We start from the raw sequence: 14,898 nt of genomic DNA, 5'->3' as shown, positions 1-14,898 counted from the left end.
CAGCCTTGCAGAACATTATATCTAAGGTGATCCTAATTAATCCTAATTAAAAACACAAAGCAGTATTTCAGGTTTCTAATTCTTGGGAATAAATCAGCAAGACCAAAGTCTCTGACAAGCTTTTAACAAAACATGGAGCGTGATTCCTCAGCAGTTTGTTAGCATCAAGCAGTCTGCTTCCTTATGCAGAATGCATGCCAGAGAGAGTGAGTTTGCAGGGGTGGGTGTGCATCTCTCCAGGCACTTGGGCACAACTTCTGTTAATATTCAGTGGAAGTTGCACATATCCACTGAGAGCAGAAATACATCCTCTACAAAGGTCCTTTTACAGGAGCTTTTCTTTTATTAAAGGTTTCAGAGTAGCAGCCGTGTTAATCTGTATCCACAAAAAGAACAGGCGTACTTGTGGCACCTTAGAGACTAACAGATTGATTTGAGCATAAGGTTTCGTGGGCTACAGCCCACTTCTTCGGATGCATAGAATGGAACATATAGTGAGGAGGTATATATACACACATATTAAATACATTCTTGGCATTATCTCATTGCTGCAAGGCGCAAATGTACTTTAAGCTAGATCATTTGGTTGTCATAATAATTATAGAAACGAAAAGACAGTGAAACAGTATAAAGCATGATTACAATTTAAACTCTTTCACTCTCTTTGGGAACACAAGCTGGTGTGATCATTTCTCTGGACATTAGTCTGTATAGCATGAGACCTAGTTTACTATTGGAAACTGATTTATTTATTAAGCCTCTTTCTTTCGTGCATCCTACAGAAACAAATGCCACATCTTTGAGTTCTTCCAGGTCTTCTGTATGAATGACTCCTATGCTACAGCTGCGTGGCTGTTAAAGTTACTGCAGCAAATTACCCAAGCCCCTCTTGATTTGCCTGTGGTGGGAAGCAGAAAACTTATTTTGCAGACGCTAATTCCTTAATCTGTTCCCCAGACTACTGCTGGCAAAGACAACACCCCCCGATCCTCCAGCTACTTTGCCAAACTGCTGCAGAAACCAGCTCTTGAGCTCAAATGCAGTGAGAAGATGGTGTCTTTTCCTGCTCAGCTCTGAGCTTCTTGGATTCATTTGTCCTTAGTCTTTTGCCTTTCTTTGTTTGTACAGGTTACTCAGAAGATGGGGGCGCCCTGCGAGGAGAGGTTATCCCAGAGCACGAATTTGCAACTGGACCAGTGCGTCTTGATGACGAGAATGAATTCCCTCCTGTGAGCATTAGGAGTCCTTAAAACGGCAGTACAGCCCTCATGCTAAGAAGAAAGTATTAACTTCTTACAGAAGAGATGTTGTTCCCTTTCTCTAATGTGCCCCGATCCATTATCAAGCCTATAACAGCTATGTTACAGGGACACCGCCAGGTAGTTTACGCCCACAGCTGTGGCAGCTAGGGATGGGGGTACAGCCTACAAAACCTAACATTAAGTAGAGAGAGGGCCAAGCAAATTCCCAGAATTTAAGCACCTATAAATGTGAGTAAAGTTTCAATCTGGATCTGACCTTTAAATCTTGGGCCTGTCTCTCATATTAATAGAAGTAGCTTTAACTGCGATGACGGCAGCATTTTTAACAAAAATATTATTATCCCCAGCAGTATTTTCAGTGCAAACATGTCCCAGCGTTGGGCTGGTGCAGCTGCAACTTGAAGTGACCAGAACAAAAGTAAAATTGAGCCATCTTTTAATTCCCAAGCTGAGTGAAATGCAAAAAATCCCAGGGGATGCGGAATCAGAGGGGCAAAGGGGGCTAACGCCACCACAATGGAAATATTGGGCGGGGGGCTGATCTGTGCTTCCACCCTGGCATGCCGTTCTCTATACCATGCACAAATGCACGAGGGGTGGTAGGGAGAGAGGCAGCTGAGCAGGATCCAGGCAGGAACACACCACGCGCACACACCATTGAGACTAAGTAGCTCCCCATGCAGAGCACCCATCCCACTCCACAATCTATCCCTGACACTTGACTTCCCCACACTGGCCCTGACTTTCCCCATGTAGAGCACCTCTGATCTGCTGCCCCATGCCCCCAATTCACAGTGAGTTTCCGCCGCCTCTGGAGAAAGCCCAGACCTCCAGCCCAAATGGGGACAAGCGTACTAGAACTTAAAATCCATTTCCAATCTTTTAACAATTATCCGCATTAGTCACCAGAGGTAAGGACACTTTTGCTTTTTAAAACTGACTTTGAACCTGGCAGTGTCTCTCCGGCTATGTGATCTAGTGTCCAAACACTTACTATGTTGTTTGCTTAACATTTGAGAGGGCAGATGTTGGTTACCTGCGATAATAATTTATAGTAGTTAGCAGTAGTTAGCAGCCTCTCCATAATGGTAACACACTAATACACCAGGACACTTTGACTTGACTAAATTGTTGCAGCAATTTACTGTGGACAGAAGCTTGAGTCCTTTACTCAGTCCTCACCCATCTTCAGTGGAAGTTTTGCCTGAGTAAGGACCAAGTAAAAACTATATTATGGTCTCAGGACGTGACCCACAATTGGTGGATGAGATTTTCAAAGTTGACTAGGGTTTAGTGTCAAGTATCAGGGGGTAGCCATGTTAGTCTGTAGCCACTAAAACAACAAGGAGCCCGGTGGCACTTTGAAGACTTAACAGATTTATTTGGGCATAAGCTTTCGGGGGTAAAAAACCCCTCACTTCTTGAGATGCATGGAATGAAAATTACAGATGCAGGCATTATATACTAACCCATGAAGAGAAGGGAGTTACCTCACAAGTGGAGAACCAATGTTGACAGGGCCAATTCGATCAGGATGGATGTAGTCCACTCCCGATAATAGATGAGGAGGTGTCAATTCCAGGAGAGGTGAAGCTGTTTTGTAATGAGCCAGCCACTCCCAGTCCCTATTCAAGCCCAAATTAATGGTGTTAAATTTGCAAATGAATTTTAGTTCTGCTGTTTCGCTTTGAAGCCTGTTTCTGTTTTTTTGTTCAAGTATAGCTACGTTTAAATCTGTTATAGAATGTCCAGGGAGATTGAAGAGTTCACCTACTGGCTTTTGTATGTTACCGTTCCTGATGTCTGATTTGTGTTCATTTATTCTTTTATGTAGGGACTGTCCGGCTTGGCCAGTGGCATTGCTGGCACATGATGGCATATATCACATTACTAGACGTGCAGGTGATGGTGTGGCTGATGTGGTTGGGTCCTCTGATGGTGTCGCTAGAGTAGATATGGGAACAGAGTAGGCAATGAGGTTTGCTACAGGGATTGGTTCCTGGGTTAGCGTTTCTGTGGTGTGGTGTGTAGTTGCTGGTGAGTATTTGCTTCAGGTTGGGGGGCTGTCTGAAAGACCGTGTAGAAGTGGGTTTTTTACCCACGAAAGCTTATGCCCAAATAAATCTGTTAGTCTTTAAGGTGCCACCGGACTCCTTAGGGTTTAGTGATATTCTAAAGCACATTGAGATGTCCTGCTGTAGAGGGCTATATAGCTGCAGAACTCCTGAAACTCACTGCTTTAGTTCAGAACTGTGCATGACATGGCCATGGATTACACAGTTCCCTTCCGTTGTCGGCAACATAATTGATTTGAAACTTGGCATGACTCTTTTCTCTCTTCCCCATTGGCTTCCTATTCAGGGTATTTAGTTTGAAGTGTTTACCCTTTAACCATTCCATATTGACCCCTGGGTGCTGAAGCCAATGTTCTAGAAGGAGTGGAGCCCACAAAAAATTCCTGTGCTTGTTTCCAAGGAACCTGCACTTGAGTGTGTGTTCTAGGGACAAGCAAGTGCCAACAAGCAGGAGCTGAGCTGAACTGACATGCTCACGTGAGTTTGCATGCTGTGACTGGATTGTATGAAAGCAGCCGAAAACCCCTGCTGTCCACCAACAGGCCCTTTATTAAATGGACTTTGATCTGTCAAAACCTTGTGCTGTAATTAACTTGACAGAACAACTTACGTGTGTGACTTACTTCCCAAAACAGGCCTCTCTGCTGTGAGCTAGCAGGAGGAGCTTCCAGACTTGGAACTTTGTTTTTCCTCCTTGCTGCTGAAGGTTCCAGTTGCTAGTGCAGCATTTGCTTACACTGTGCTGCTTATAAGTAAGGCTGGTCGGAACACTTTGATGTTTGGAGATGTATTGATTTTGATGAGGTTTTCAACAGAAAGGTTTCTGGGGTCAAGGGTGGACACTCTGGTCAGTTTTGACTAGAGATCAGAATCAAAGCCTGCCCTTTCCAATCCAAAAACAGATATTTCAACCCATTTCCGTTTCGTGAAAATGTTTGAAAGGGTTTGGAACAAAAACAAATTCTGAAACCTTGAAAGCTGTTGCAAAATGGAATTGTCCCCGCCCAGCCAGCTCGACTCGTTACGCTTTGTTTTTGGACAGTTTTGTGGAAGGAGCAACATACAGTATCCTATAGCTCCTCTGGTTTTTAAATACCCTTCCTTCTACTGAATTCAATCACTGCTTAATGTGACTAAATCATTAGTACTAAAGGTGCCATAGCTTGGATCTGATCCAGAGCCTGTTGCTGGCAATAGAAAGGTGCCACTTAATTTAACAAGGAAAGGGTCAGGCCAGATCTCAGTGAGAGGAGGAGATAAAAAGCCTGAGGACCTGTGTTGATTTTAAAATCTGACCACAACTAGAAGTTGTTTGGATGACACCCATGTTGCTAGGAGCTATTGAAACTGGTAGTGACTTGGAGAACAAGGTTAATCACCTATTTCACTTTCAGTGTTAGGAGTGGACTTGATTCTGTGAAGTCCACTTAGGGACTTAGTGTCTGTGCTATTGATCTTATGAGGAAATTGCTACTTAATGGCTGGCAGCATAGTACCCTAAGATTGATGTCTCGAGAAGAAAGCACTGAAGTCAATACTTGATCCCTGCAGAATGCTGACTTGCTGGGAGGACCAGAAATCCTGGGAAGGGAGGAATGAACCCACATTATTTATTCTATGGACAGGTCCAGTTTTAAATGTTCATGTGGTTCTGGCCACACACAGCTGCACAAATTCCAGCTGTGACTTCTGCTTCCCTATGCTAGTGATCTGACAGATGGCAGTCAGTATTCCAAAAGAGCTTTCCAGGAGCCTAAGTAATGCACTTTACGCCTGAGTTTAATGCTGATGTGATTTTGGCCACATAGCCAAAGTAGCCTTTCAGAATTCATTGCAGCTTCTTCAGGACACCATGATAACAAGGTGTTTTTCTGAATGTTCTAAAGAGATAGCGTGGTCATGAGGTTTTATGGACGAGTCCTATAGGATTGAGCAAGCATTTATTAGCGAGAAGGATGAAACCTATAGAGCAGCTTCAATAGAAATGAAATATACATGCCGAAGAAATCTCTGCAAAGGCCCGTAGAATGTACAGAAACTCCTCGCTTAACGTTGTAGTTATGTTCCTGAAAAATGCGACTTTAAGCGAATCCAATTTCCCCATAAGAATGAATGTAAATAGGGGGGTTAGGTTCCAGGGAAATGTTTTTCACCAGACAAAAAATGATATATTTTATTTTTATATATATAAAAATAATGCAGTATATGTTTATTAAATTGTTTGTTTAAAACATATACTCTGTGTGTGTGTGTGTGTATATATATATATAATATATATACACACACACACACACACACACACACACACTATATGTTTTAAACAATTTAATACTGTTCACAGCTATGATGATTGTGAAGCTTGGTTGAAGTGGTGCATTTAGAGGGCGGAAGAGGGAGGGATATTTCCCAGGGAAGCCTTGCTGCTAAATGATGAACTAGCACTCGGCTGAGCCCTCAAGGGTTAACACATTGATGAGAGGCTACATAAACAACAAGGCAGCACGAACGCAAGGGAGGGGAGACAGCATAGCAGAGAGAGAGACACACACACTGCCCCTTTAAATAAGCTGACCCACTCTTAAGCCCATTGTCTTTTTAAGTGGATCAGGAAGTTGAGACAGCAGCTGCTGCCCCAGGCTCTCTCTGTCTCTCTCAGTCAGTGTCCCCTCCCTGCTCTATATGGAGAAGGGGTAAGCGGGGTGTAGGAGCAGGTCCCCCCGTTCCCAGCAAGCAGGAGTCTCTGGGAGCAGCTTCAAGGCAGAGGGCAGGAGCAGCACATGGCAGTGGGGCAGGGACAGCTGAACTGCCCGGCAATTAATAGCCTGCTGGGTGGCTGCAGCACAAGGAACTTAGGGGAGCAGGGAGCTGATAAGGGGGCTGCCAATGCACCCTGGTTCCAAGCCCCCACCAGCTCGCTGCAACGGGCTGCTCTTCCTGCAAGCAGTGGATAAAGCAGGCAGCTGCCAAACAAAGTTAGAAGGGAGCATTGCACAACTTTAAATGAGCATGTTCCTTAATTGATCAGCAACGAAACAACTTAACCGGGATGACTTTAAGTGAGGAGTTGCTGTATTAGGAAAGAGGATCTGTGCAGAATGTAAAGGCCGCCTACAGAGCTCTAATGCAGGGTTGTCATGCACGGTTACATGTCTTTTGGATTCTTCTACACGTGCCGAGAACCAAAGAATCTCATATCAGGAATGTTAAGATGGAGCCTGATAGCAAGAGGGAATTTCTTTAGAGGCATTTTCTGAACTCCAGCTAGAGATTGCAAAGCGACAAGTTATTTGATGGAACCAAGGGCTTGGGACTGAAATGCAAAAGGAGCCTTTAAAATGGCTTCCATGCTCAGGACCTTTTGTTCTGTTACCTCCAGATTTAATGACACTTGAGTGACCAGTACAAAAGGGCGGGCAGCTGAAACACACTGCTGCCACTGTGAGCGTATAGCTCCTGTGTGCATGCCCAGCAACTAGCATTGTCAATAGCAGTGAGAAAACCGATCCTTACAATGGGCCATATCCATCTACCACCTGTTTGCTGCAATTTGGGTTACTGAGCGGCTCGTAGAGGCTTTGATGAATGTTTGCCCATTGCAATACACACCCCAGTATTCCTGCTTGGCCAATAACGAGGAGGCTGTCTGGAAAGCCTGTTGCAGTCATTATTTCACTGTCTCTTTACTTTACTAGCTTCAGGTTTCATAGAGTTAGTTCAGCATAAATAGTGTGGAGTGCTAGAAAAGAGCTTCCTGTAATGGACGCAGTGTAGTTAGCATGAGTTGTGGATGAAGGTCTAATCATGATAATCAGAGAGTTAACAAACCTTGCTTAGCACAAAGTAGCTTAGTCCCTAGGGCAGAATAAAGGTGACATTGCAGCCGTGTAAACCAGGAACGGCTTAGCAACAGGCGCAGGTGAGAGCTATGCACTAGATAAGTTGCAATGAGCTAGGACCCTGTTGCCAAGGAACAGAACTTACCTATAATTAAAACAGGGAGCGTTGTATTGGTCAGCCTTGCTATGCCGAAGTCGGTGGAGATACCGCTGAGGATTGTTGCCGAAAGCATTATTTACTACAGGTTCCAAGCTGTCTAAACAACTGATATTTTGGTACCCCTGAAGTGAAAATATTGCAGCCACGCTTGTGTTGCATGTTACCAGTGCTTGCCTAGGTCACGGTGTTTGTTTTCCACGTTGGCCTTCTGTCCTTTTGATCATACTAACTCCGCTACGTAGACATTTGGCATTACTATGAATTTTTGGCTGCATTTCCTTATAGTTGCTACCTGCGGTAACAAAGAGCAAAAGTGCCTCTGTGGAACTGTCTGTTAATAATGCTGCTCCTTGGTGGGAAGCTTCTATGGAAGTATGGCTGGCCTTTTGCTCCTTCTAGCGTTCAGTGTCTCTGCAACTCAGCCCAAGATGGAGGAGCTGGGGGGTGATCTAGCCAGCAGGCATCTGTGCACTGACACCCAGAACACATTAGCTGCTGGGTGGAGTCTCTGTAGAGCAGAGGAACCCTTCTGAGGGTAGTGGGTGGGGGAGCACACACACCCCTCCCCAGGCTTTTCCATAAGAAGGTGCAGTTCTTGCCCAGAGATCTTTGGTCCCCTTGTTGTGGCTTGTGTGTGTGGTGCTGGTATGAAGTAGCTATTTAAACGTCCTTGCCATTGTATATTTCTGCCTGTGTCCTGAGGAGGCTGCTGTATTCTGTTACCGGAGTTAAGAGCTGACACGTAGTGATCCAGTATGTCTGCATGCTTTGTCTGCTTTTAATCTCTGTGTTCTGGATGCGATGGCAGCTGGATAAGGGACACATTATCACCAACCTATACATGTAGGGCAAACACACAACTCCCATTGACCAGAAAGTAAAACACTGCATGGCGTCTTCTGCCCTGCACATGTGCAAAGCCTTCTGCGATGCACCCTGCTTAACGGCCTGTCGCTGGGAAAAGTAAGGCAGTTCTGTTTTGATTTTGGTAGATAATCTTGTGCCGTGGAGGTCACCCGGGCAAAGTGAAGAGGTCATGATGAGACGCCAACCTCAGGATTCGGGACAGGCACTGGGAGGTGGTTTGGAAAAACCCAGCAGTGTGGAAGAATGGATTTGTGGGTGCCTACAACAGGGCGAATAACCAGAGGTGCTGCATTGCTTTTACAAGAGTATATTCAAGTGGTTACCTCACCCCTCTGGCCCTGTGTTTGACATGGTATACGGGAGTGGTATAACTCTACTGCATGCACAGTGCTATATTTAACAAAGGAGACATTAACACCCCATTGTAAATGCTAACCTGACCAGATTTGTATGTAACCTGAATTTTATATACATGGGTTTCCCTTTTCTAATTTATGCTGTTTTATGTGTATAAATTCTATTAAACTATGTCTTTGTACAGTATATACATAATGTTTTATCCATGCAGAGTATTTTTGCAGTGATATTAGGGGGAAATCTCCCAATTTATTATGTTTGAGCTCTACCAGAAGACTAGTAATAAAGTCGTCATATGTCAGTGGCTGCTCGGTGTGAGAGTTCTTGCTGTTCTCTGGGGGGCCCTACGGATGTCAGTCTTGATTCAGGTTTATTAGTAGAACTGCTCCTAGTTTTGGTTTCTACTGTTTGTGAATCATCGCCCGTTGCCCTCAGCTGCACGTTGACTGGTTTGTTTCAAACAATACTATTTTGGGAGTGAAGGGCATCGTCGTTAGAGATGGGAATTGAGACTCAAGACGGCTGCCGCCGTTGCAGAACCTGGACTAACTTACAACCCTGCCCAACCCTTTCTGGCTTCAGGAGCATTGTCCAGGACGTGTGACCTGTGGTCTCTGTTTGCTGCTGTGACACTGACCTGCTGCAACCTTGGGGGATTCACGTAACTTTTGCCTGGGATTCCCCATTTGTAACATGGAGATAATGGCCTAGATGTGCAACAGCCTGGGAAAGGAAGGGGCATTGGGGCTTTCCAGCACCATTCAGGGAACTGCCAGGCACCAGGTTGGTCTCTGGGCTGCGCTGCCTTGTGCCAGTACATAACAGCTCCCAAGGAGCAACTTTAGTGGTCAAGATTGCAGGAGGGCATCATGCTCTGGCTCCGCCCCTTTCACACACCCTCTCAAAGCCATCCCCAACCGCCCTCCTGCTGTGCTAGAGGAATCCTCTCAAGCTGGGCTAACATTTGCCCATCTTGGCAAAGTGCTGTGAGAGCCTCAGCGGCGCAAGTTGCCCTGGAAGTACAGGGCATTACAAAGGCTCCCGCTTAGAATAAATATGGATAAGAAATCCTGGGGGGCGAGGCTGGGGCTTGCCCTTACTACTTGTCGTCAGCTGTTTAAGTCTCTAGGAGGAGGTCAGTTCTCCCTGCAATTCCCCTGTCCCTAGGATACAGAGCTGGGCCACTGTCTTCATCTCAGTTTCATGTAAAGCCCAGACTGGAGCCAGGAGTGACCACCTTGTGCTGCCAGAGGGCTTAAAGATTACCCCTCACCTCCCCAGGAATAGTGGGGGGGTGTCTGGCCCTCTGAGCCAACAGATCTCAGGGCCTTGACATAGGCCAAGGCCACTTGTACAAAGGTTTAATCCACTGCTTCCTGGGCCCCCTTCCTCCCCATCTATGCTCCCCTGGGCTCATCCTCTCTCCTCACATCCCATCCCCCCAAGTCCCTTTCAAGGCCAGTTTCAGATCACAGAGAGGCAAGTGACAGGCAGGTTCATCTTTTGCAGCAATTCTCCAAGGTACAGGCAGGGGGCAATACCATAGACAAGGGCTTTGACCCAAGACTTGCCTCTGTCAACTAGTGATCCCATGATGCGCATTCCCCCTTCCTCCCTGCCCCCCAACCACAATCTAGATCAGTGGTTCTCAAGCTGCGGCCTGCTTGCAGCCCATTCAGCACAGAGCTGTGGTTGATGTGACACCCATACAGGCCATTCCGGTAGTGTTGGATGTGGCCCACAGTGGTAAATCGTGTGAGAACTACAGATCTAGATCTACCAGCTCTTTATGCAGGAGCAGAGAAGGTGATCTTCTCAGAACACTCCACTCACAGTGTCTCAACGTGGCTATGCTGTTCTAAACACTGTGCAAAGAGAGCCATGTCTGCTGTCCGTGCCGACGGTAGCTACACACTGATATGCTAGTCCTTCCAGCTGGTCTAGACAGCATCAGCTTTATTTGCATACAGCACAGCTAGAATGGCACAGACTGTCCTGATAGCTGATTCAGTGTGAAACGATTGTCTACGGCTCCCTGTTACTGCTAGAGCAGCAAGCCTGACATCGGCAAACTATGTGCTGTGGATTGCAGCAGGGCATCGCCGCTGGATCATGGGAGTAATCAGCTGTTGAGATGTTGTCTGTTGCAATATCCTGAAGAAAGTCTGTCAAAGCCCTGGTTATCATAGGTAGCACAGCCCGATACTCGCCAGCCTTCACGTCCAGAGGCACCTGCTCCTGAATGTCTTGATCCAGATTAAAAATGAGTGGTGGCTGGTGATGCTCTTCCAGCCCAATGCTTCCGTCACAGGCTTTCGCCCCACCTGGAATGGAAACCCAGAGGAAAAACTCTGAAGTCCCCTGGCAGCTATCCCTGCTGCAGTGTCATTAGTTTCTAGCAGACGTAGCAGCCTGAACACATGCAGCAAGTACTTCTGTTACCAAGGGGTGCCAAGGTCCTAGGCTAACCGATACAACTATGGCAAATGAGTTACTCACAAGCAAAGGAGATCAGTGAGTTTCTAGTGTAGGTCTAACCTCTTATACCTACAGTTGCTACCACATTGCTGGACATGGCTTAACAACCTAGCAGCAGACGGAAAAGCTTTTGAGTTCTACATGGATTATTCCAGTGATAGGCTAAGGAAAGTCCTGCCTAGCAACATTTACTGTGCAGTGGTGCTGTATCGGAAACATCTGTAAAAGTGACTGCCTGCTCTTTAGGAATCGCACCAGAGGAAGGACAGGGAGCTACGTTATATGAAGTGACAGTCCTAGGGCTTGCTGTGATCTCTGGCAAACGGTACTAGCATGACAGCCTTCAGTAATGATAGCTCAGAAACCCTGTACGGCACTGGAGACTGCAGCTGTGGTTGAAACCCTCCAGCAAGGTTGTGCGTTGGTTTGCACGGGCTGACCCAGTTATGAAATTATAGTGCTTGCAAGCTCTACAGGCAAGGGGAGGCTAGGAAGGCAGCTTGTGGGCTGCTCTAAAAGGGAATTGAGACGCAAAGGGCAACACAGAGACACAAGAATAGCCACAAGAAGGCTAAATGAACCGAAGGTTAAAAATAAAGGAAACAAGATGAAGAGGAACATGAGCAGGTCCAGTGCTGCTGGTAAGCAGAGACCCTGCCAGGGAAGGCACCTGCTCTGTAGGGGCTACATACTACATTGGAGATGCCTCAGAAAAAGCCACATGCTATGAACAGAAGCAGTGGAATTGTGTGCAGTTCTGAAGTTGGGGGGAGGGTCCCATTTTAATCATCCACCCTCTGCGGTTAATGGAACCTAAGCATGTCCAGAGGGCTGCAGAGGAGCATGTCATTCCTCTTGCTGTAACTTTTGTTGAAGTGCTCTGGGTGTCTGCCTCCCAGCTTTGTTCCCAGAGGTCACCACTATCAGTCGTTGTGACCATCAGAGGTGCTGTGGCTAAAGCCCTCGTTCCAGGTCCTGACTCAAAAAAGCACTGCAGCATATCCCTACCTTTAAGCCCCACTGAAGCCATGTGCCTAGGTGCCTTGCTGAATCTGGGGCTGAGAGAGGAAGCTGCTGTCAGCACCTTCTCTGGGAGGCATCCTCAGCTTTGGAATTCACACTCCCCTTGGTCTGAAGCTGCCCTGAAGGTCACCAACTCGGGGCCACGAAGCCTGCAGGGGAGGGACCCGGGGCTGGGGCAAGGATTTGATTCATTTTCTGGTTTGTGGGAGGCTCCTAGATTTGTGCTTGTTTGTACCAATCTGCCTGGATTTTTAAATCTCTCCCCCAGAGCACCAGGGGCTTTTCCTAAATTCAAACAGACTATACCTGTAGTGTAAAATGCCTTATATTGAGCCAGCCGTAGCGCTTTTATCTCTCCGGCCTTTCCAGCTGCTCCACTATTGGGGTGAAACAACATCTAAAGGAAGAGAAGAAGGCAACAAGTTAGGGGACACCAGCTAAGATTTTATCTGTTCCTGCCCTGAGCTCTGACACAGCCGCAGAGGAGACCAGGCTGTGCTCGCAGAGGCAGCCATTCTGCTTTCCCACCAGATTACAAGTCTGGAGGACCAAGCATGCTTTGGAAGAAAATTCTGCTATGGAAAAGTAAGAGCCATTGATGTTTCTTTGCTTCGATCCCCTGGTGACAGAGTAGGGCTTGCATACGTCATGCCGTGAGAGATCTGCTTGCCAAGGTAAGACACTGGGTCTGGTTCCTTAGACGTTTTTATTCGCCCTTTCTCACCTTTTCTCTTATATCCTGTTCCCTGAGGCAGGGCCCTTGGAGTCCATTTCCTTCCCTGATGAACAGCCGACGGGCACTAATTGTGCACTAGAAATCTGATCAACCATTGTGCCTGTTTATAACAATCACTCTTGTTTTCACATCTCGCCATTAACAGGGTGTCAATGCTGGAATGAAGCTGACTAGCCAGAATGTAGCAGCTCCTTGCAAGGGTTGCTAACACCCTTCTGTTGCTTTAGGCGATGGCACAACACTAAAGACCTACTCTGAGATTGTCTGTGTTCCAACAACACCAGTGTAGCTGGACGCGATCGAAGCTGCAACTCAGTGGGGCAACCTGCCCCCACTGCATTATTCCTGCTTGGCTTAAAACATGATCAGCTTTAACAACGACCTCATTCTGTCCCTGCCTCAATACAGCCCTACAGAATCTGCCCTGGTTTCACACCACTGAAGTTAACTACTCTGAGTTTTCTACTCCGATACCAGCCCCGTTACATGAACCGGTCTATCCAGTACTAAGGCCTTTCAGAGAGGAGCGGCAGAACATTTGGGGCTAGCGAACGGAATGTGTTTAGCAAACACAAGCTCATGTTCTACTGTAACTTTCCCTGTGAACTCTCTCCAGTATGACGCTATGAGAACAAGGAGCATCCTGGTCCTTCCTGCTATTATTACAGCTCAGCCAGTGGCAGGGACATCTAAGAGACCTTTACAGCTCTGTGGGGCCAGCAACCAAGCCACAAGTTCATAATGACTTCATGTCTCTTGTGAAGCAGAGACTGTACTGAGCTCATGCCCTGGAACAGCACAGTTCATTGCCACTGAGTCACTCATTCCACTGTAAGGAAGTCTCCCTTCACAAACAGAGAGACACATTAAGGGGAGTTAAGGTGACAAGGGGTGGGGTGGATTATGTCTAGTTCAATCTTTGACACCCTGAATCCGTACTGGATGATCCCCTGGAGGCAAAATAAAATGACAGGGCCAAGTAAGCTTGGTGGGCCAGTCTGTCAGATGATCTCCGGTTGGAACCCCACGGTCCCAGAGGGGGATGAATCACAAGAGGTTTCCTCCCTGGGAAGGAGTTGAAGTGATTCATAAAGTTTCCGTTGGGCTAAAAATTAGAAACATCTGCTGGAGATGGAGGCAGCTGTCGCGCCAAGTTTAGCAACAACGTTCACAGCTGATCAGCGAGACGATTACTTAGCAGGTGTTCCCACTGTCACCGGACCGTACAGCACGGCAGTGGAGGGGAACCAGCCACGCTCAGGCTAATGTGGGCAGGCAGCACAGCCCCCATATTCAAACTAAACATTAACCTTGAACATTTTTCCATTTTCAGAGATTGGCTACTATATCTATCCCCCGAGGAAAAGCAGGATCGTAACATTTTCATATGAAGGTTCCAGGTGGAGAATATAACAGAGACTGGGTCTGACTGGGCAGTGTCTACTCAGTGTGTTTAACTCCCTTTGACTTGACATCTGGTCTTCTCTTTGCAAAAGCCCCTGTTGTCCCACCTTGATGCACTTTTACGGAGCGAGAAGCCATCCCAGAGGTTCACAGAGCTATAACACACCACCGAGGCATCTGCCCTCGTGTCCCAAAAAAGGGAAAGGAACCCACATAGTGGCACTTTGAGAAGACATTGTCAATGGGGATCTTCTTCAAACAACGTGCTTACAGCTGGTGTGTCGGTCTCAGGGCAGGTAGCAGTGAGGTAGACTAGCTGCCTCTTTTTTACTATCTATAGCTGAGAAGTTTGCACATACTGGAGCTCAAAGCAGGCAGGCCTGATTTCATGTCCTGTAGGACTCCCATGCAGATGGTATACTCTGCCCATATCTGGTACCTTTCAGGCAAATATCTCCAAGTGTCTGACAAACAATTACGGATGACATTTTACAAATGAGAAACTGAGGCACAGTGAGGCTAAGCAACCTCCCAAGGTCACACCGTGACTCAGCTGCAGAACAGACCTACCCCCACAAATCCCTGAGCCGCCAGACCCCGCTGGCTGGAAAAGGTTCAGGTAGGTGGGAAGGGGAAAACAAGAGCCGTGCAGTGAAGCTAGCCTCCAGCACAGGCTCCTGTATCCTAGCAGCTCAGTTGT

The 14,898-nt window shown here is 46.9% G+C and overlaps 2 protein-coding genes across 13 annotated transcripts in view; one reads left to right on the top strand and one right to left on the bottom strand.

Annotated features, from left to right (window-relative positions):
- The window catches only part of WIPI1 (WD repeat domain, phosphoinositide interacting 1), a 37,125-nt gene extending 28,264 nt beyond the window's left edge, over nucleotides 1-8,861 (top strand). For 2 of the 3 annotated variants that reach the window (XM_039500459.1, XM_039500461.1), the window contains 2 exons: nucleotides 1,129-1,229; nucleotides 8,326-8,861. In XM_039500459.1, coding sequence (XP_039356393.1) covers nucleotides 1,129-1,229; nucleotides 8,326-8,373 — 149 coding nt within the window. In that variant the 3' untranslated portion in view covers nucleotides 8,374-8,861. Of the gene's footprint in view, nucleotides 1-1,128; nucleotides 1,279-8,325 lie in introns of all 3 variants that reach the window. The other variant, XM_039500460.1, reaches the window with a different exon arrangement.
- Nucleotides 8,862-10,486: 1,625 nt separating this feature from the next.
- The window catches only part of ARSG (arylsulfatase G), an 80,056-nt gene continuing 75,644 nt past the window's right edge, over nucleotides 10,487-14,898 (bottom strand). For 6 of the 10 annotated variants that reach the window (XM_039500448.1, XM_039500447.1, XM_039500445.1 and 3 more), the window contains 2 exons: nucleotides 12,365-12,455; nucleotides 10,487-10,881 (listed from right to left, as the gene is read on the bottom strand). In XM_039500448.1, coding sequence (XP_039356382.1) covers nucleotides 10,583-10,881; nucleotides 12,365-12,455 — 390 coding nt within the window. In that variant the 3' untranslated portion in view covers nucleotides 10,487-10,582. Of the gene's footprint in view, nucleotides 10,882-12,364; nucleotides 12,456-14,898 lie in introns of those variants that run through there. The other 4 variants (XR_005588294.1, XR_005588295.1, XR_005588297.1 and 1 more) reach the window with 3 other exon arrangements.

The sequence above is a fragment of the Mauremys reevesii genome, linkage group 15 (assembly GCF_016161935.1).
Source record: "Mauremys reevesii isolate NIE-2019 linkage group 15, ASM1616193v1, whole genome shotgun sequence".
NCBI lineage: Eukaryota > Metazoa > Chordata > Testudines > Geoemydidae > Mauremys > Mauremys reevesii.
Note: the sequence above shows the minus strand (reverse complement) of the source record. Positions and strands in the feature narration are given on the sequence as shown.